Source organism: Cololabis saira, chromosome 12, assembly GCF_033807715.1.
Source record: "Cololabis saira isolate AMF1-May2022 chromosome 12, fColSai1.1, whole genome shotgun sequence".
Taxonomy (NCBI): Eukaryota; Metazoa; Chordata; class Actinopteri; order Beloniformes; family Belonidae; genus Cololabis; species Cololabis saira.
In genome coordinates this window covers 33,069,789-33,090,764 of record NC_084598.1, presented here as the reverse complement: position 1 = coordinate 33,090,764, position 20,976 = coordinate 33,069,789, and the positions used below count along the sequence as shown (strand labels likewise).

Genomic DNA, 20,976 nt, shown 5'->3' with positions numbered 1-20,976 from the left:
CCATCGGAATGCCCTCGCACAGTTAAAGGGGAGCTGTCTCACTTCCCGTCTCCGCAAAAGCTTCACACTATATTAAGTTCGCGTTTCACCATCGCGACGCGCAGCTGGACCGTCTACCTGCATTTCTTTATTTTCAGTTGGACGTGTGAAATTAGATGTCATCTTATCTGGGCGATACAGTTTCAAAGGTCCCCATTTCGGTCTCTGGAAGGGAAGAAAAAAAAAGATATAATGGCCTTTTGAGTGGGAACAGATTCTGCCCTGGCGCTTTTCTTCTCTCTGCCGCGGCGCCGAAAACTTTACTGTTGTGGAATGCAGGAATACTGGTTGTGTTTGTTGAGACAGGGACGGTAGGAAAGCAGCAGGAGAGGGGGGTTTGGTGGTTGAAGAAGTGAAGACTAGGAGTGCCGGCGAGGCGGGGAGCTCGGCTTTTTGTTCCAGGGCCGGGCTGATGTGAGCGGCCTCACTTTTAATGAGTAGAGCCAACGATGTGTGCAGTCTTGCCCGTGTTTTTCCTCCCATATCTCCATCACTTGTCCAAATGTGGCCTTTGGCCTTGACATAATAGCGTGTCCGCTCAACCTTGTCGTGCTGCACTCAGAGGTGAAGAGTTCACGGCGTTACTGACATTTCAAAGAGGTCTGAATGATCTGGAGGAACGAGCTTTGCTCTGTCATTTTGAAATCCTCCCCCGGAGTCGCTTTTTGTCTTTGCTCAGCTGCTCATCTTCTGCAAATGTCCTTTTTTTCTCTCTGCAGAATGTCAGCCTGGCTTTTTCAAAGCCGAGGCCTCCAGCGGGAAGTGCGACCCGTGTCCTGCTCACAGCCAGGGGCCGGAGCCCGGAGCGCTGTTCTGCCCCTGCGACGCTGGTTTCTACAGAGCCGCTTCAGATCCCATCACTGGACCCTGCTCAGGTGAGAATGATGATGCTGAAGCCACTGATAAAACTAATACTGTACCTTAAAAACACCAGGAAACTGGACCACATTCCACCGCTCATGAAATCGCTACACTGGCTTCCAGTGAGTCAAAGGATAGAGTTTAAAATCTTACTGCTGCTCTACAAAGACCTGAATGGTCTTGGACCAAAATACATGCTTGATCTGTTAGTTCCTATGAAGCTCCCAGACCCCTGAGGTTCATCTGGATCTGGTTTTTGTGGTTCCCAAGAACCAGAACCAAGCAAGGTGAGGCAGTAGGCCTGTGTTGAAAAAATCGATTTTCCGATTCTAAATCTATTATCATATTAATTCCTAAAAATCGATTCTTATGTCTAAAGATCGATTTTTTTTTCTTCATCATTTTCGCCAGGTGAACTTTAATCCCAGTAGTCAGACACACAGTTTGTCATGACACTTCTGAAAAATGCCAGGTGCTTCATGGCAATATGTGTGCGTGGTGACAGAATAAATTAGACAAGCTAAAATGATTTGTTTAATTACTGCATGAACTGTTGCAATTTCTTTCTTTTTTGCACTTTAAATGGATATTGAAAGGCCTGTTTGAGTTATTTATTTCTTAGTTATTTCACAATAATTATTGTGAAATTATGATTTCACTAGTTATTTTACAGTCATATAATTCAGGCAACAGCTCAAAAAACATTTTAAATAACACTAAGCCAAATCAATATCGAATCGAATCATGATAATCGATTCTGAATATTAAGAATCGGAATCAAATCGATTCTTGACATTTGAATCGATACCCAGCCCTATGAGGCAGCGTTCAGTTATTCTGCTCCTCACCGGTGGAACAAACTTCCTGTAGACCTGAGGTCTGCTCCAACTGTCAGCTCCTTTAAATCAGGGTTAAAAACATTAGTTTACTGAAGCGTACTCTTAAATTAAATACTTACCTGCTGTACTCTACTGCCCTTACTTTTTAACAACTTGCGCTTTTTATTATTTTACCTCTTTTCTCATCATTTTGTTTAATTTTATTTGTTATTTACTATTTAATTGCGTCTTGCCGCTTTTAATGTTGATGTAAATCACTTTGAATGACCTTGTGTTGAATTGTGCTATACAAATAAACTTGCCTTGCCTTGCCCTTACCACTTTTAAATCAAATAATGCTGCATTTTGGCTTGTGCAGAGACAAATAGTCACATGATTCTGCTGTGAGCCTCAGAAAGACGATAATAAGAGGTTCATTGTTTGTAACGTTCCCTGTATCAGGCCTGCCCTCCGCCCCGCGGGATCTCGTGGCCACCACCACCCAACTGTCTGCAGGGAAGCTCCTCCTCACCTGGAAGAATCCCGAAGACACCGGAGGTCGAGACGACATAACCTACGGTGTCAAATGCCAGCGCTGCGAGGACTCAGTGTGCCAGGCCTGCGGGGAGAAGATCCGCTACGAGCCGGCCAACACGGGCCTGACTGACACCAAGGTGCTAGTGAGTGAGCTGGACGCTCACCTCAACTACACCTTCACCGTGGAAGCACACAGCGGCGTGTCGGAGTTCGCCGGCCAGGCACCGCCGTCCTCCAGCGCCCTGACGACGTCGCTGCACTTCACCGGTGAGCTGATAAGACGCCAGGGTGTGACGGTATCTGCGCTGCAGAAATGATAGATGTTATCTGCAAGGTGGTGACAGTTCAAACCCAAACTGTTGCTGCATGAGGGAGACCAAGTGGAACTAAAGCATATTATGTCATGTTTGTTGATGTATTTTTATCAAAATACTCAGTTATTATTCTCACTTTTCCCTCCAGAGCCTCCTAAAATCACCACAGTGCGAATGGTGGAGCAGTCCCCCACCAGCCTGTCCCTGTCGTGGGACGTGGCCCCTCGACCCCGGGCCCCGTCGCAGCCCATCCGCTACAAACTCACCTACCGGAAAAAGGTGGGCCGTCCTTTCTTTATGCTTATAATTTACACGTATTTATATGCATTTTATCAGTGCGTGGTTTTATAATGTCAAGCGTGCACTAGGGATGGGCGGTATGGACTAAAAAATGTATCACGATAATTTCTGGCATTTATCCCGATAACGATAAAAATGACGATAAAAAAATACCAATTCAACTCCACCTTTGTAACTATAAATCTATCTCATCATCCTTTCTTTCTTTCTTTCTTTCTTTCTTTCTTTCTTTCTTTCTTTCTTTCTTTCTTTCTTTCTTTCTTTCTTTCTTTCTTTCTTTCTTTCTTTCTTTCTTTCTTTCTTTCTTTCTTTCTTTCTTTCTTTCTTTCTGGCTCATTTCTTTCTTTCTTTCTTTCTTTCTTTCTTTCTTTCTTTCTTTCTTTCTTTCTTTCTTTCTTTCTGGCTCATTTCTTTCTTTCTTTCTTTCTTTCTTTCTTTCTGGCTCATTTCTTTCTTTCTTTCTTTCTTTCTTTCTTTCTTTCTTTCTTTCTTTCTGGCTCATTTCTTTCTTTCTTTCTTTCTTTCTTTCTTTCTTTCTGGCTCATTTCTTTCTTTCTTTCTTTCTTTCTTTCTTTCTTTCTGGCTCATTTCTTTCTTTCTTTCTTTCTTTCTTTCTTTCTTTCTTTCTTTCTTTTCTTTCTTTCTTTCTTTCTCTTTCTTTCTTTCTGGCTCATTTCTTTCTTTCTTTCTTTCTTTCTTTCTTTCTTTCTTTCTTTCTGGCTCATTTCTTTCTTCTTCTTTCTTTCTTTCTTTTCTTTCTTTCTTTCTTTCTTTCTTTCTTTCTTTCTTTCTTTCTTTTCTTTCTTTCTTTCTTTCTTTCTTTCTCTCTTCCCGTACGTTGTGCGTGCGCTTTAAATGGCACAAGGGACAATGTTTGTTGTTTTTTTTTTTAGCTCTGACCTCTTGACATATTTAACCCCAGCCTACCCATGTCATCATGAAACAAACATGCTCTTTTAAAAGTAAAGTTTACTCTTTCTTCAGCTGTAACATTTCTTTCTTTCTTTCTTTATTTTCTTCTTTCTCCTAGGATGATAAAATTGATAACATCCTCATTGTGCAAAAGCTGGAGAAGAGCTCCGTCCAGATCAACAACCTGACCCCGGGCACCGCGTACCTCTTCATGGTCCAGGCCATCAGCAGCGACGGCAGCCCGGGGAGCTCCAGCCCGGAGGAGCAGTTCGACACCTTGCCCGAAGGTACAGATAGGGAATTGTCCTTTATTTGAGAAAAAAATGTTGCGTCCCGTATTGAACTAATACGGGACACGATTTGTACCGATTTTCATTAACTTTTACACCATATTCTAGTTGAATTATTGAAATAAGTTAACTTTTACACCATATTCTAGTTGAATTATTGAAATAAATTAACTTTTACACCATATTCTAGTTGAATTATTGAAATAAATTAACTTTTACACCATATTCTAGTTGAGTTATTGAAATAAATGAACCTTTACACCATATTCTAGTTGAATTATTGAAATAAATTAACTTTTACACCATATTCTAGTGGAATTATTGAAATAAATTAACCTTTACAGCATATTCTAGTTGAATTATTGAAATTAATTAACTTTTACACCATATTCTAGTTGAATTATTGAAATAAATTTACTTTTACACCATATTCTTCACCTGTACGCTATATTACATCTGGGCTGATGTGGACATGCGTACCATAGGAGGATATTTCAGTTGCTAGTATGGTTGTCTGTACAGTCATGAAAGTTCAATGCTATTAAAGCACTTTAAACTTTAAATCAAAGCATTTTGTTTTTTCATATAAAATAAACACATTTTTATTCAGTTTAGAAGTTTTGGGGCTTTTCTTTTGGCTACTGCGCTGCTGAAATCGGGACGTCCCTTATTTCTATTTCTGAAAGGTGGCAACCCTAGGTACAGACGACAGCCACATCAGCAGAACTAGATCTGTTCAGGATTGGGATCTCTGAACAACTGCTTACTTTCCTTTTCCAGGGTACCTTCCTCACAACAAGACGGCAGTGATCCTGGCCGCGGCGGCCGGAGGCGCGACGGTGTTGTTCATAGTGCTCGTGGTCCTGTTCCTGCGGAGACGGTGAGTAACTCTCCCCCTCTAATCGTCGCGATACGACGTCCTCCGCTGCCTTCCTCTCTCCTTTCTTCTGCCTTTCCTTTGTGGAGTCTCCAAACGGCCTTTGGATTCACCCTCTCCTCACCTCTCTCTTCTTTTCTCCTCCTCCTTCACCCAACAGCGCCTTTTCTCTTTATCTGGATCTGTGTCCCGGCGCTCACCGGGGAGGAATTTGTGTTGAATGTGTCTTGTCATTGCTCGGCGGTTACAATCTAGAGAGTGTTGGGGCCTTTGAAAAGGAAATTCGCCCTGAGTGGCGCATTGTTGGTGATAAGAGGCGTTTGGTCCTTTCTGAGGCCGCCACAGGCACTTTGTAAAGTTGACCCGGGGCCCTACTGTAGCAGATTACAGCCTGTCTCTCTCCACCACTCTCCCGCCTGCTTTCAATCTTTAAATTAGCTTGGCTAACACAGCCTATCATCAGCCGTTACCCAAGGATTCCTGATTGAATGGGGGCATCGCACCAATGCTTGGATGCTTTGGAAACCATCAGATATCTAAAAAAAATGACTACAAAGGCTGTTATTACTGTTATACTGCTAATTATATTAAAAGTGACATATATTTTGGATCTCTGAAGTGAGAGCCAGTTAAAAAAGAACAAAAAACTAAAGTTAGCACAATCCCTTTTCCTTTATTTGGGAACGACGGAGTGTGAAAGTACTTTGTTTTTCCTTTGTGGTTCAGAGCTGCAGAGGACTGTGACATCACTGACCGAGAGCGGAGGAGATTTATATTTATCTCTATAAATTTACTTCTCACTGCATTTACCGCGCTTCTAAATCCAGCAGCACAAAGCTGTATGGCTAATTTTAAAAGAGGCCCCCCCCTTCTGAAGAGGGGTGTTACGTGGACTCAACATCGTTGAAAATCAAGCTTTTGAGCTGCATCTTTGTGGTATTTTGATTGAAATAAATTTCACTGAGCCCAACTTTTGGAGAAGAAAAGTGCATAATTATATAATCTTCAGACTGGTATATTAATTTATGCATTTTTGTTCCCAGGAGGAGGAACTCTCACACCAGACAGGGACCAGAGGACACCTGCTTCTCAAGCCCAGGTAGAAGAAAATCAAAAACACACCAAAAATCCAACCTATCTTTATATAAAAGGTGATTTAATCTGCTCAACAGCGTTTAACAATCTTCCTTTGGCTCACAGAGCAGCTGAAGCCGCTGACCTACGTGGATCCACATACGTATGAGGACCCCAACATAGCGGTCCTGAAGTTTGCCACTGAAATCCACCCAAGCCACGTAACCAAACAGAAAGTCATCGGAGCTGGTGAGTGACGACCCCGCTGAGGGAAATCTGCTGTGGGTGCTCAGCTGGGAGATGTTGAGAGATCCCGGCGGTGCCCAAATGCCCTGTTTATAGTCTGCGTTTTCCACAGCTCAACAGGCTGAGTGATGGTGGTTACTTTTGGGAGATTAACATTCATCTCACACAACAAGTTGAGACACTTTTAGCTGTGTGGCAACTCTTGGCTGCGATGATGCATGTTTCTGCTGAAGGTGTCACAAACATTACAAGGAGGAGGAGAAACTGCAGCAGAGACGGTGCTTTTGAAGGATATCCGAACACTAATAGGCGATATTTTACCATTCACGATAAACCGTCAAAAAAAATCCCCACGATAAGAATTTGTCATCTCGCGGTAAAAACGATAAATTCCCGTTGATGAAGTTTTTGTGTAATATGATTTATGGTTCTGGAAGGAAGGAAGGAAGGAAGGAAGGAAGGAAGGAAGGAAGGAAGGAAGGAAGGAAGGAAGGAAGGAAGGAAGGAAGGAAGGAAGGAAGGAAGGAAGGAAGGAAGGAAGGAAGGAAGGAAGGAAGGAAGGAAGGAAGGAAGGAAGGAAGGAAATGAGCCTGAAAGAAAGAAAGAAAGAAAGAAAGAAATGAGCCAGAAAGAAAGAAAGAAAGAAAGAAAGAAAGAAATGAGCCAGAAAGAAAGAAAGAAAGAAATTATCCAAAAAGAAAGAAAGAAAGAAAGAAAGAAAGAATTGAGCCAAAAAGAATGAAAGAAAGAAAGAAAGAAAGAAAGAAATGAGCCAGAAAGAAATAAAGAAAGAAAGAATTGAGCCAAAAAGAATGAAAGAAAGAAAGAAAGAAAGAAAAGAAAGAAAGAAAGAAAGAAAGAAAGAAAGAAAGAAAGAAAGAAAGAAAGAAAGAAAGAAAGAAAGAAAGAAAGAAAGAAAGAAAGAAAGAAAGAAAGAAAGAAAGAAAGAAATTAGCCAAAAAGAAAGAAAAGAAAGAAAGAAAGAAAGAAAGAAAGAAAGAAAGAAAGAAAGAAATTAGCCAAAAAGAAAGAAAGAAAGAAAGAAATGAGCCAGAAAGAAAGAAAGAAAGAATTGAGCCAAAAAGAATGAAAGAAAGAAAGAAATGAGCCAGAAAGAAAGAAAGAAAAAAGGATAAATTCCCGTTGATGATGTTTTTGTGTAACAAACATGCAATGAGAGCAAGATAGATTTATAGTTACAAAGGTTGAGTTGAATTGGTATTTTTTTTATCGTTATTGGGATAAATGCCAGAAATTATTGTTTTTAGTCCATACCGCCCATCCCTACCGAACGCCTTCCCGGGCCTTTTTATCACGGGGGTTACGTTTGTTCAAGTGTGACCACCTTTACCCTTTGAACCTGCAGTCTTTTACGAGCACCCGCTCCCACGACCGCCCCCCCCCCGTATGTGACAGCTGATTCCCATGCTCCCGCACCGCAGGCCGTCCAACATGTACACAATGTTACCTCTCTGCCTCTTTCTGTTTCTTTCAACGCCCCGCCTGAACACACCTTTGTAAGTGCACCTCGGGCAAAACAGCCGCAGAGACTTCCTGACTTCCTTATTTTCTTACTGTTTCGCGGCCAAACCCTTAAGCCAAAAAGCTTATGGGACATATTGCAGACACAATCATTTGATACCTATCATTTAACCGTTTCATGCACAGCGGCAACCACAAGTTTATACGCTTTTCTCCATATCTGACAGTAAGGTCAGGATTTCCAGTTCTCTTTTTTTTATTTTAAAATGTCACAATTATAATATAAAAGTTGATGATATTTGGTGGACTTGCCTTTAAACTGTTTAGCTTGGCAGGAACATGTTGGGTAGGCCTCCACAAGCCGGGGCCTTGTCCTCCTGGCAGAGCTGGCGGAGCTGAGTCAGGCTTGCGGGTCTTCTTGCTCGCCCCCTCAGCGCCACCCACACATTTCCTATTAGGACTGAGCTCCCGGCTTCATTTAGTCATCCTTAAGCCTCTTTGAAACTAATTCAGGGCCACACTTGAGGTCAACGTTCATTTGGGAGACAAACCCACACCGAGTTTGAACTTTCTGGCTGATTTCTTGGGACGTTGTTGCAGTAAATCCACATAATGTTTTATTTTGTTTTATCAATCAAACTTGATTTGTATAGCATTCTCTGTGTACCTTGTGCAACACAACGTGCTTTACAGGATTAAAACCAAAGTGCAGAGACAATTAAAAAGAAAAAAAGAAAAAAACCCTCCCAACCAATCACACACACACACATGTATGTATAACCCTCAAGTAAACAATTAAATGAATAAACAGATAAATTGTTTGTTTAAGGGTATTAGTAAATATATACATTCAAAATTAGAATATATATAACAATAAATGAATAAGATAAATATATATAAGATAAATATATAAATAAACTAATAAATAAAAGTAGAAAATGTATGAAATTAATGAGCTTCTCCGGTACCCCCCTTAACCAAAACAGCTCCATAGATTAATGTTGTCACTTCCATGCTTCACAGCTGCGACACAGATGATTTTCTTTGCCTACAAAACATAATTAACGATCACCGTTACTCTACAGATTAATTTTAGCTTCTTTGGACCACAGGAAAACACTCCAGGAATAAAGATGTTTATCCCCATGTGGAGCTCCAATCTGTAATCTGGCGATAATCATGGTGATTCTGGAGCAGTGGCTCTATCCTGTTGCGTCGCCTTTAAGCTTATGTTGGACATGCATGTCCATCTCAGAAGTCGTCTCCTCCCTGAGTGTTATGATGGCTCCGGACTTCCATGCTGTTTATAAGAGCATATCATTGTTTAACCAGACATCTGTACGGAAGAGAAACAAATTTGAGAGTGGAAGATTTTTTTTTATTGTGCACTTCGAGAAAAAAGACGAAATGTTAAGAAAAAATTCGAAATGTCGAGATTGTTGAAACACAATTTCGAGAAAAAAGTCGAAATTTTGTGAATCAAGTCGAAATTTCGCCTTTTTTCTCAACATTTCGACTTTTTTTTCGACATTTCGACTTTTTTCTAAACATTTCAACTTTATTCACGAAATTTTGACTTTTTTCTCAACATTTCGACTTTTTTCTCAACATTTCGACTTTATTCACGAATTTTGACTTTTCTCAACATTTCAACTTTTTTCTCGACATTTCGACTTTATTCACGAAATTTTGACTTTTTTCTCAACATTTCGACTTTTCTAAACATTTCGACTTTTTTTTCGATATTTCGACTTTTTTCTAAACATTTCAACTTTATTCACGAAATTTAGACTTTTTTCTCAACATTTCGTCTTTTTTCTCAACATTTCGACTTTTCTAAACATTTCAACATTAATCTCGACATTTCAACTTTTTTCTCTCGACATTTCGACTTTTTTCTTGAAGTGCATAATGAAAAAAAAATCTTCCTCCTCTAAAATATTAATTTTATTTTTCTCCTGCCTGGCCCTAATACTCTTCCGTACATCTGGGACTCGTTTCCAGAGATGAACAGTTATTTTCATTACCTCTTTTAATTTTCCCATGATGTAATGCAATGAAGGCCTTGTATTTGAAGGTGTGCCTTAAAAATAACTCCACAGGTGTACCTCGAATTCCCTCAACTAACTGTTCAAGGCCAGCGACAACTTGCTGCATGTAAACTTGTGACTTCAAAGATGTGTTTGAAGGTTGACGTGTTTGATATGAGTTTGACCTAATGACTGGGTTTTCTTGCAGGGGAGTTTGGTGAGGTGTACAAGGGGATTTTGAAAGCGCCGGGAAGGAAGGACGTGTATGTGGCTATCAAGACGCTGAAGCCGGGCTACACGGAGAAACAGAGGCAGGATTTTCTGAGCGAGGCCTCCATCATGGGCCAGTTCACCCATCAGAACATCATCCACCTGGAAGGGGTGGTGACCAAATGTAAGGACGTCCTCTCTAACCATTTTTATCGGTTGTAATCCTCCTGTCTGTTTTGAACTGCTAGTGGCTCACGATCTGTTGTGTTTTCCTGCAGTTAAACATGCTATGATCGTAACTGAATACATGGAGAACGGAGCCCTGGACAGGTACCTGAAGGTGAGTCCTGACGCAGCCAGTATTTTTCAATTGTTCTGTATTTTGGTTTTATCTTAATTTTAGTGCAGTTTTTTTTATTTTTAATTCAAAGTCTTTTTATTGTTTTTTTTTTTTTAATTTTCACAGAATAATTACATACAAGAGAATTAGAATTAACATAGTATAATTCTTAACTATAACCCCCACATGTCTTGCTCCAACGGAGCCCCATCCCTACAACTAAATTATTTAACCATTCAGAGATAAAAATAAAGACAACAAAGTTAAAAAATAAATAAATAAATAAAAACATACAAAGATATATAAATAAAAAAATAAAATAAATAAATAAATAAATAAAAATAGAAATAAACATTACAGATAGCAAATAAGTAAATTATACAATATAAGGGTCAGTGTCACACCCCTGCAATCTCAGTGGCGTCCATTTTTCCTATATAGGTTAAGAAAGGTTGCCAGATATCATAGAATGTCTGGGCACACCCTCTTGTGGAGTAACAAATTCTCTCCAGTGCCAAATGACGTGCAAGATCCTTAACCCATAATTTAAAAGTTGGGGGGAGTTTGTCCTTCCATTTTAACAAAATAAGTCGTCTGGCCAAAAGAGAAGCAAACGCTACCATAATTTTAGTGCAGTTTTGATCATAAAATACATTTTTTTCCCATCAGGATCACGATGGCGAGTTCTCCTCCTTCCAGCTGGTGGGCATGCTGCGGGGTATCGCCGCGGGTATGAAATACCTCTCTGACATGAGTTACGTCCACCGGGACCTGGCTGCACGCAACATCCTGGTCAACAACAGCCTGGAGTGCAAAGTCTCCGACTTTGGCCTGTCCCGGGTGCTGGAGGACGACCCTGAGGGGACGTACACCACCAGCGTAAGTAGATATGAAGCCAGAGAGAAGGAGAAGGTGTAGCACGGTGCTTAGAGGACTTTACGAGGATGTTTAGTTTGATGAATATCTCACGAGCTGTGTTTTTCTCCCACAGGGAGGTAAGATCCCCATCCGCTGGACCGCTCCAGAGGCCATCGCTTACAGGAAGTTCACCTCCGCAAGTGACGTGTGGAGTTTCGGCATCGTCATGTGGGAAGTCATGGCTTTTGGTGAAAGACCTTACTGGGACATGAGCAACCATGAGGCAAGCTTCCCTTGCTTCCTTTAAACATACTTAAACCATTTTTACTAGGGCTGGGCAACGATTCATATTTTTAATCGCGATTAATCGCATGATTTCCCTGATTAATCGCGATTAATCACATTGTATATGCAAAATCAAATAATGAATTCAAAAGTTGTGTAAAGTGCACTTTTATTTATAAAAGTATGAACGAAAGTGCCATAACATTTGTTGTGCAAACATCTCAGCAAACATCAGGACTTCTCAGTAACACATATTTGGTGTAAAAATGTCAAATAAAATATAGCTTATTGCCACTGCCAGGGCATTAATGTCATCCTGTTTTTTTATGAAAAGTAAAAAAAGTCTACCAACAAAACCCTGATCCACAATGATGACATTAAAACAGGCCATTTCTGAGGAAACAGAAGAAACTTTTAACGGGGAGCAGCATTAACAGTCTATATTCAGCACCAAATGTCTCTGTTAGAAAGTGTGAAGCACAAAAAAAGAAATCACTATTGAAATTTCCTTTACAGTGGTCGAATCCGCCGTCTGGGAGAACTTTAAAATGTAACCGTTCCGTAATTTTACCGCTCTGTTTTAACTTTTCCGCATGTTTTTCCGCGAAATCTCTTCCGGTTCCGCAGCAGCCGGCAAAAGACTTTTCAAAACAAAAGCATGTGAGCAACATGCGTTAATGCGCGATAAAATAAATGTCGGCGTTAATAAATGAATGAGTTAACGCGATAATAACGCGTGAACTTGCCCAGCCCTAATTTTTACTGAATGTTACTAGTGAATTAAGATCTAAAAAGGTTCCCTGACACCCGTCCTGCAGGTGATGAAGGCCATCAACGAGGCGTTCAGGCTTCCCGCACCCATGGACTGCCCCTCGGCCGTGTACCAGCTCATGCTGCAGTGCTGGCTGCAGGATCGCTCCAAGAGGCCGCGCTTCGGAGACATCGTCAGCCTGCTGGACAAGCTGCTGCACAGCCCCGAGTCCCTGAAGGCCATCGCAGACTTTGACCCACGGTAAGAGTCATTTATGGATCGGACAGCGGGCCGGGGCTCATAAAGCGTATTTGTCCTGTCCTGACTCCACATCCGGGAGCAGCTGCACTATCAAACCCTAGATCTTGGGAAAAAAACAACCTGCAACCAAAGCTTTTGCAGGACGGTTAATATTAAATTCAGTTTTAGAGTCGAGTCAAAAATCCTGAGACTATACAACTTATAAAATAAAATAAAGATAGTGAAGGTTATTGACGTTCCTCAAATAAACTGAGGTTTGTCTTTAGACATGATGCTATGTTTTAATCTGATTCCTGATGTAGAGGAGGCATGGATTCATGTGCTAACCTGACTTGGACGAGATCTCAGGAGCTGTTCTTGATTAACATTCATTTAAAAAAAAAAAAAAAGAAAAAAAAAAAGGTTTTCGGGCTCAATTGAAGCAGGAGGGGAGCGGTATTAAGACGCGCTGACGCCTGGCTTTGTGTGGAGATTAAAAAAAGAAAAGAATGTGCATTCAACATGGAACCTCCTCATTGTTTGAGTTTGCGTGCCTGAATGCAGATTTTCCTTTTGTGCGAGTGGATTAATGCCAGAACCGGTGAGAAGGGACACGAGGCTGTCATGACCGTATCTTGATCAGCGCTGAGCCTCGACTCCTCAAACCGGTTTTTAATCACTAACTGGTTTCCTGCAGGGTAATTACAGGCCTTTTGTTGTGGGAAAAGCCTGCCTGATTGTTGTCACCTGGGTCTTTTTTCTTTCCTTTTGTCAGCGTATCCATCCGCCTGCCCAGCACGAGCGGCTCGGACGGGTCTCCCTTCCGGTCGGTGTCCGAGTGGCTGGAGTCCATCAAGATGAGCCAGTACATCGAGAACTTCACCTGCGCCGGCGTCCTCACCATGGACCAGGTCCTGCAGATGAAGAACGAGTAAGTTTCATGCATTTATTCATGAAATCTCTGCAAAGAAGTTGTGAAATGAAACTAGAGAAATAAAGTCCACGATTAGACTATCGTATTAGTTTTCCCATAATGTTTTTTTACCAGCTGAATAGTTTATGCACAATGTGATCTCTAACCTCGGTTACAACTTGAGAAATGTTTGAAATGGAAAATGTAATGGAGGGAAGGAGAAGGAGCGGGCTCATTAGTGGCGGAGTGGCGGTGGTGGCTTGTGGTCGCCGCAGCTCTCATTCTGCTTTGCTCTCTCCATTCTTTCTCTCATCCCTCCCTCGCACCCACACACACACACTAGCTGCCATGGGCAGCACTTTTGCTTGAACCCCTGAAACCGCCAGTCGTGCATATTTGGGTCAGAACCCTTTTCGTGGCTACTGTAGCATTAGAGGAGGGAGGGGGAGAGGATAGCCTGCAGAGGAGGAGAGACTCCAGGAGATTAAGGACCTGAAGGGGATGGACGTGCTGTCATTTGAGGGTCTCTGGGAATTAGGAATGGGTGATATTTTACCGTTCACGATAAACCGTCAAAAATATTCCCCACGGTAAGAATTTGTCATCTCGCGGTAAAAATGATAAATTGAGGAAATGAGCCAGAAAGAAAGAAAGAAAGAAAGAAAGAAATGGGCCTGAAAGAAGGAAAGGAAGGAAGGAAGGAAGGAAGGAAGGAAGGAAAGAAACAAAGAAAGAAATGAGCCTGAAAGAAAGAAAGAAAGAAAGAAATGAGCCTGAAAGAAAGAAAGAAAGAAAGAAAGAAAGAAAGAAAGAAAGAAAGAAAGAAAGAAAGAAAGAAAGAAAGAAAGAAAGAAAGAAAGAAAGAAAGAAAGAAAGAAATGGGCTGGAAGGAAAGGAAGGAAGGAAGGAAGGAAGGAAGGAAGGAAGGAAGGAAGGAAACAAAGAAAGAAACAAAGAAAGAAACAAAGAAAGAAATGAGCCTGAAAGAAAGAAAGAAAGAAAGAAAGAAAGAAAGGGGCCTGAAAGAAAGAAATGAGCTGGAAGGAAGGAAGAAAGAAAGAAAGAAAGAAAGAAAGAAAGAAATGGGCCTGAAAGAAAGAAATGAGCTGGAAGGAAGGAAGGAAGGAAAGAAAGAAAGAAATGAGCCTGAAAGAAAGAAAGAAAGAAAGAAAGAAAGAAATGAGCCTGAAAGAAGGAAAGAAAGAAGGAAAGAAATGAGCCTGAAAGAAGGAAAGAAAGAAAGAAAGAAAGAAAGAAAGAAATGAGCCTGAAAGAAGGAAAGAAAGAAAGAAAGAAATGAGCCTGAAAGAAAGAAGGAAAGAAAGAAAGAAAGAAATGAGCCTGAAAGAAAGAAGGAAAGAAAGAAGGAAAGAAATGAGCCTGAAAGAAAGAAGGAAAGAAAGAAGGAAAGAAATGAGCCTGAAAGAAAGAAAGAAAGAAAGAAAGAAAGAAAGAAAGAAAGAAAGAAAGAAAGAAAGAAAGAAAGAAAGAAAGAAAGAAAGAAAGAAAGAAAGAAAGAAAGAAAGAAAGAAAAAGTATTTTTTTATCGTCATTTTTATCGTTATCAGGATAAATGCCAGAAATGATCGTGATACATGTTTTATTCCATACGGCCCATCCCTACTGGGAATGTCCCCCCCGAAGATAGCGCATATTGGATTGAGGTAATTGGGTCTTCCCAGATGTGTGGGAGTGAAACAGGAGGCAATCTAACAAAACAAACCCACCTTTCTGGGTGGAAAAAAGAAAAAAGAAAGAAGTACAGCGAAGCACACGCTTGGTTCGGGGCCACGACGAAGGCCACGCACAGCGTCTCCTAACCTCATAACCCGCTCAAAAGAGTCGCCTCCCTCTTCTGTCAGTGTGTATATATGTCACTCGCTCTTGATCTTGGGAAGATGGGCAAACTGTGCAGCAGAGACAAACCCTCTTTGAAGTATTTGTCGTAGAGCATAGTGTGATTTCATGGCCCCGCGTTTTCCAGCGGGGCATCTGGTAGCACTCTCGGAAAAACCACCAGTTATTTACAATCCACCCTCTGCTTGCCAGACAAGTGATTCATGGTCAACAGGGAGAATCCTCGTTAAGTAATTAAGGCTGTAATTAAGGCTTTGACTGAAGAGTGGTGCGCACGCGGAGCCTGTGCAGGTCGGCTCGTGAGGAGCACAAACCCCCGGTAATACCCCCTTCATTGCAGAAGATGAAGTGAAACCTCCACAGATTACAAAGTTGAAACGCGCCACACCTAAGTGAGCGGGATCAGGCCGGACCTGAGCGTGTTCAGCTCCAGGCTGGCATTTCATCATGTTGAAAGACTGGCTGATTACTTCAAGAGCTTGAGAAGCAGGAAGGATGTATGCATGTGTGTGTATGCATGTGTGTGTGTGTGTGTGTGTGTGTGTGTGTGTGTGTGTGTGTGTGTGTGTGTGTGTGTGGAGCGCTTTTGGAGTGAAGCCAGATGGAAAAAGAAAACGAAAAAAAATCTGTGCAGCTTCTCTTAAACGTTGTCATGTCTGTGTCTTTGACAGGGATATCAAGAACATCGGGGTGAGACTGCCCGGCCATTTGAAAAGAATAGCGTACAGCATCCTGGGATTAAAGGACCAGACCAGCACCTTGAGCGTGTTTGCCGTGTGATCTTCACAATGAAGGGAAATCCAACATCGGCCACCGCGGCAGGCGGCCCTTTGAACTCGAGCTGGAGCAGCACGGCCGGGATTGGCTTTTGATCAGCAGAACCAAGAACTGTGCCATCCTGCTGGCCCAATGAATGAATCAGACACTCTTGCTGTACATTTTTTACCCCCACACCCCCCTTTTTCCCCATTGGGAATGAATGGAGCCCCTACACAGCAACAGATGCATCAAGTAGAACTCTGTATATTAAAATATCTATTTTTTTATAATACACGTCTTCTTTACAGATACAATTCAATGCTTGTGCATTTTTTTTTGTTTGTTTTCATTTTCCATTCCTGCTTCTTAAAAAAAGAACAACCCGCTTTAGTGTAATTGCACCCTGAGTTTGTTTCAAGGCGGGATCAAATGGACAGGAAGTACAGTACGGGAGAGTGGCGGGGCCCGGCCACGGCTCAGGTTCTGCTCGCCGCTGACGTCGCACAAGCTCCTCTTCTAAATTAGCACTTTGCTCCATCAGGAGGGCTGAAATGAGCTCGAGCTCGTCCAGAGATGGAGAGTCTGGATCTGGCGTTGTAGCCCGGCGTCCCGCTGGCTCTGTGCAGGAATTAAGCTATGACCTCATGAGTGATGTTCACAAGAAAACATGAGAGGACGTGTGTGAGGTACTCTGTAGAAATTCACTTTTTGTTTTCATTTCTTGTCTGTATTGTGGGAGCAACCAAAAAAAAAAAAGCATGGGGGTTAACAGAGGGGGGGAATATGATAATGTAGCACTTGTATCAAGAATCACTTAATCTTTGTTTGTTTCATAACTGCAAGAATAACAGCCATGACGCTCAAAGTCCACGAATGAAATGAAAGTGGCTCAAAACAATCTTAAAAAAACTGTAAACTGTGGATTTTCTGTTTGAATGCTGCAGATCTGGTAGTTTAGAGGGAAGTAGTGGCATACAAAGCCCTCAAAAAACAAACAAACAAAAAAAAGCTGCTGTTGGGATGACAACTTCAGAGTTTGGTTCGTAATTTCAACTTATTCTTTTTCTTTTTTACTTCTAGTTTGCAAAAGCTTGATAAATATTCAGCCATAAAACTGCTGGTTTGAGTAACGCGTCGTCAGGATGAGCTTTAAATGCTTTGACAGTGAAGTGCTCGACTCGTTCCAGACTTTTGAACACATCTTAAAGTGCCTCTTTGTGCAACATTAGCAGGAGTGTGCTGCAGCCTTCCTCTCCTGTGCGGTGGTGAGCGTGTAGCAGAATCCCCCGGTGCTCTTAATTGATGACTGCAAATCTTTGTGTTACTGATGAACACCTTCTTTTACTTGAATTTTTACTGAATTGTTAAATGTATGATTCTGTCGTAGATGATACACCCATCTTTAGAAAAGTGATTTTTTTTTTTCATTGCTTTGGTTCATTGGTTGCAGTTACATTTGTACATTTTGTATAATTTCCAATATTAACCATGTTGCCAAATGTATTTTTTCACAGTCGTTTTTCTAAGCGATGTCTCCTACTTTTACTGCCTCTCCAAATATTTTTTGAGTCGCTTCATCGGACTCCCTCTTTTGCAAATTCCCTCCTATTCGCTCATTGTATTATACTGTATTTAATAGTCTATTTATTTTTAACTTTTATTTATTTATCCTGGTAAACACTGAGCTTGGTTTATAAATTGAAGTTGCTTGTTAATTCTCAATAAAAAAAAAGAAGTGAACAAAAAAAGTTGTTGTTTTTCTTTCTACCTGAACTGTTTGCAGCTGAGACTCTTATCACCTTGTGACAGTTGAACGGCAGCATGAGAGGTATGGGGGCCAGGGCCCCAACGGAAATCTAATACCTGAAGGGCATCTTCATCAGAAAATCACATTATAGAGAGATGCAATCCATGCTGAAACAGTTAGGGGCACTAAAGTGTGAAATAGGAAGAGTGGTTTAAAGAGAGAAGAAAGTTCTAAACAAGTTGACACCAGGTGACGCATCCAACTTGCTGATCAAGAAGGTTTTGGCTGGTAACTGGGGGTGGTGGGGCTCCACGGTGGACTGGAGTCATCTGAACTCCAGTTTTTTTGGTGCTTTTATTCTACAGAGCAGTTTTATTCACCCTCTAACTTCCGGGTCGAGGCTCATGCAGAAATACGATTCGGTGCAGACAGTTCTCTGACTCGCCGCTGGGGGCCGGCTCAAAAAGCAACTACTGTGCCACGTTAAAATGTCCAACTTTAGTGCAGAAATGAAGTTATTATTATTTTTGGCTTCAGTTGTTTGATTTCGGGCCAATCCAAATACACCCCCTACTTTCTACCACTACCCCTAAAAAAAGAAGCCACAGATTTTTGGGCACTTGAAATCTTCCCAGGGGCCTGTCCCAATACTCCCCTACCCCTAATTTTAGCACCACCACTAATCAGGAAGCTGAGAGCCAAAAGCTGTTTTAATTTCAGCTGCTCTGTTAATATGCCACTTTATTAAGTTTTAATATTTTTTCAGCCGTAAAAGTAACCGTTAAGATCCCCAACCTGGGCTCAGTTTATCCAAATAACGACGCAGAGCGTACGGCGTACGGCGTACGGCGCGCGTCGCCGCGTAACCTACGCCGTAGGCTCTGCGTTGGTGTAACGCGGAACCATAAATCAGCCTTTATTCTGGCGAGGTTTGAAAAAGACTTCACAACAACGGTCAAACGAGTGATTATGTACATTCACTGAGTGACTATTATGAAAGCAAAATACATATTTCTCGCTAGAAATGTAAAAAATAAGAAATGTCCGCCATGTTTTTTTTTAATTCAGTCCGCAAATGACAGCGAAAAGCATTCTGGGAAATTTTTCTGGCCCTCGGTCAGCTAGGGTGCATCCGAAATCCCTCGCCCTGTAGGGCTAGATTCATTTCCACTACCCCTCGTTTTCAGCACTCCCCCTAGGTGGAAAGAGGAATTGGGACACCACTACCCTCACGGGAACGCGCAAAATTTAGGGGTAGGACTGAAAAGTAGGGGAAGTGGGTGTATTGGGACAGGGCCTTCATATCCATCACAACTCTTTTTTTTGTGTACCATGTCAGGAGAATTCATATAAAGCATTGAATTAATTTCTAATATGATTGATTGACATCTGGCTCAGCCAATGGCTAGCTGTTATCACCTCCTCATCACGTTGTCATCGTGGTTCCGCACTTAACAAAGCAACCATTCAGCTGTAAACGTCTGCCAGCAACTCTGCAGACATTTCGGTGGGGATCGACTGAAGGAGCTGGTAGCCACAGCTAACTTCCATTCATATATGATGGGCGTTTTCCCGTTGGTTACGAAACCAGTGGGTCATGTGACTTTTTTTTTTAACGGTCTATGATTTTATTTTTGCTTCTCCAGACCAGAAACACGTGAACTCCACTGTCAAGGGGTTGGATAACTCCTCCTTCTACACAGTTTCTGCATCCTCTCGCGCTAAACTGTCACCACTAGCAATAGGTGCAGTTCCTTGAACGACCACTAGGAGCTGCCTCCAAAAGGGAGTCAAGCGCTGCTGACCACTTTGTTAAAATACTTAAAGGAGCCGTCTGTAAGAAATGGCCAAAACTGGTACTGCAGTCACTTTCAAAATATTGTTGAGCGGCATGTACCCTCCCCCTCCTCCCCCCGACCAGAGGTTGCCAGGTAGGCTGCAGAATGCAGCAGGAACGTAGGCTGCCATGGCTGCGATAATTAGAGCCGAGCTGGCAACCCGGATGCCGAAACAATACTGACTTGGTGATTGGGAGATAGGTGGAGGGTGGAGCTTCAGAAACAATACTGACTTGGTGATTGGGAGATAGGTGGAGGGTGGAGCTTCAGAAACAATACTGACTTGGTGATTGGGAGATAGGTGGAGGGTGGAGCTTCAGAAACAATACTGACTTGGTGATTGGGAGATAGGTGGAGGGTGGAGCTTCAGGCCAAAACAAAAAATGAAAACATAAACATCAGTTGAGGGCTGCAACTCCTCTTTTTAAACAGGAATATCCTGGCTTGAGTGCTGTTGTCAGTGACATAAGTATTTGAAATGAACATGATTTTTAAATGTCTGTTGACATATCGGGGTCATTTTATGATTCGTTTTAGTATTGCTCTTACATACAGCTCCTTTAACTTTACGGCAAAAATTTTATTTTTTACTACCTGGTACATGAAAAAGTAGTTTTTTTTAAATTAACCCTTTCAATGAAACTTAAGGCAACAAATGTTTGCACGATTATGGATATGTTTTATAAACATTTTTTTTTAACTTACACTATACGGTTGAAAGTGCAAACTTTCATTACCTCAGCTACTGAGCTCTTTCATTGTTTTGAGCTGTGAAGAAAGGAAAAATACTTCTTATTTTAAGTATGAAATGTTTTGTTGTGCTGTGTTGGCCAGAGGGGCTCAAGGATAAACCTTGATGAAGAAGATAAACATCCATCCTGCTTGTCATTTTCCCACCTGCTGCCCGCGCCGACGTTGGCTCAACTGGAGGCCTGATTGACTAACTTTGCCAAAACCCCACAGTCTCCTGACGGCCCGCGTTTCAAGTGTTGTTTCATAATCACCAGAAACAAGGACGGGCAGGAAGACTTCACAAGTCTAGCTATGTTAGGTAATGCTTGAGGTTTGGTGAGCATGTCTCAACCAGTTTCCAGGCCTGTTCGTTCCTCACATTTACATATTTTTTGGATTAACCAACGTTGGGTGGAGTCATCTCCTGCCAACATGGCGCCGTCCTGAGGTCTGAACGTTAACATTCACGTCAGCATTTCACTAGAGAAGTGTCCTGCTTATCCATGTGGTGTGTTACTGACCAAGCTGACCCAAAAGATCAAGTCTTTAAACATGTCTGCATGGTGGAGTGGACACATATATGGAAAATGATGCTGGACGAGTACTTGGTCTCGCTGTGAAAAGTCTGGCCCCTTAGAAACATAGAAAAACCCTAGTTTTACCTCT

At 41.7% G+C, this 20,976-nt stretch overlaps 1 protein-coding gene across 1 annotated transcript in view; it reads left to right on the top strand.

The window, feature by feature from the left end:
• epha2b (eph receptor A2 b) overlaps window positions 1-17,814 on the top strand; it is a 35,579-nt gene extending 17,765 nt beyond the window's left edge. The window contains exons 4-17 of the mRNA XM_061736669.1: window positions 759-914; window positions 2,181-2,522; window positions 2,718-2,848; window positions 3,900-4,068; window positions 4,852-4,951; window positions 5,992-6,047; window positions 6,149-6,271; window positions 9,989-10,174; window positions 10,269-10,330; window positions 11,000-11,209; window positions 11,322-11,471; window positions 12,292-12,485; window positions 13,240-13,395; window positions 15,906-17,814. Of these exons, the coding sequence (XP_061592653.1) occupies window positions 759-914; window positions 2,181-2,522; window positions 2,718-2,848; window positions 3,900-4,068; window positions 4,852-4,951; window positions 5,992-6,047; window positions 6,149-6,271; window positions 9,989-10,174; window positions 10,269-10,330; window positions 11,000-11,209; window positions 11,322-11,471; window positions 12,292-12,485; window positions 13,240-13,395; window positions 15,906-16,014 (2,144 nt within the window). The 3' untranslated portion in view covers window positions 16,015-17,814. The remainder of the gene's footprint in view (window positions 1-758; window positions 915-2,180; window positions 2,523-2,717; window positions 2,849-3,899; window positions 4,069-4,851; window positions 4,952-5,991; window positions 6,048-6,148; window positions 6,272-9,988; window positions 10,175-10,268; window positions 10,331-10,999; window positions 11,210-11,321; window positions 11,472-12,291; window positions 12,486-13,239; window positions 13,396-15,905) is intronic.
• Window positions 17,815-20,976: the final 3,162 nt, after the last annotated feature.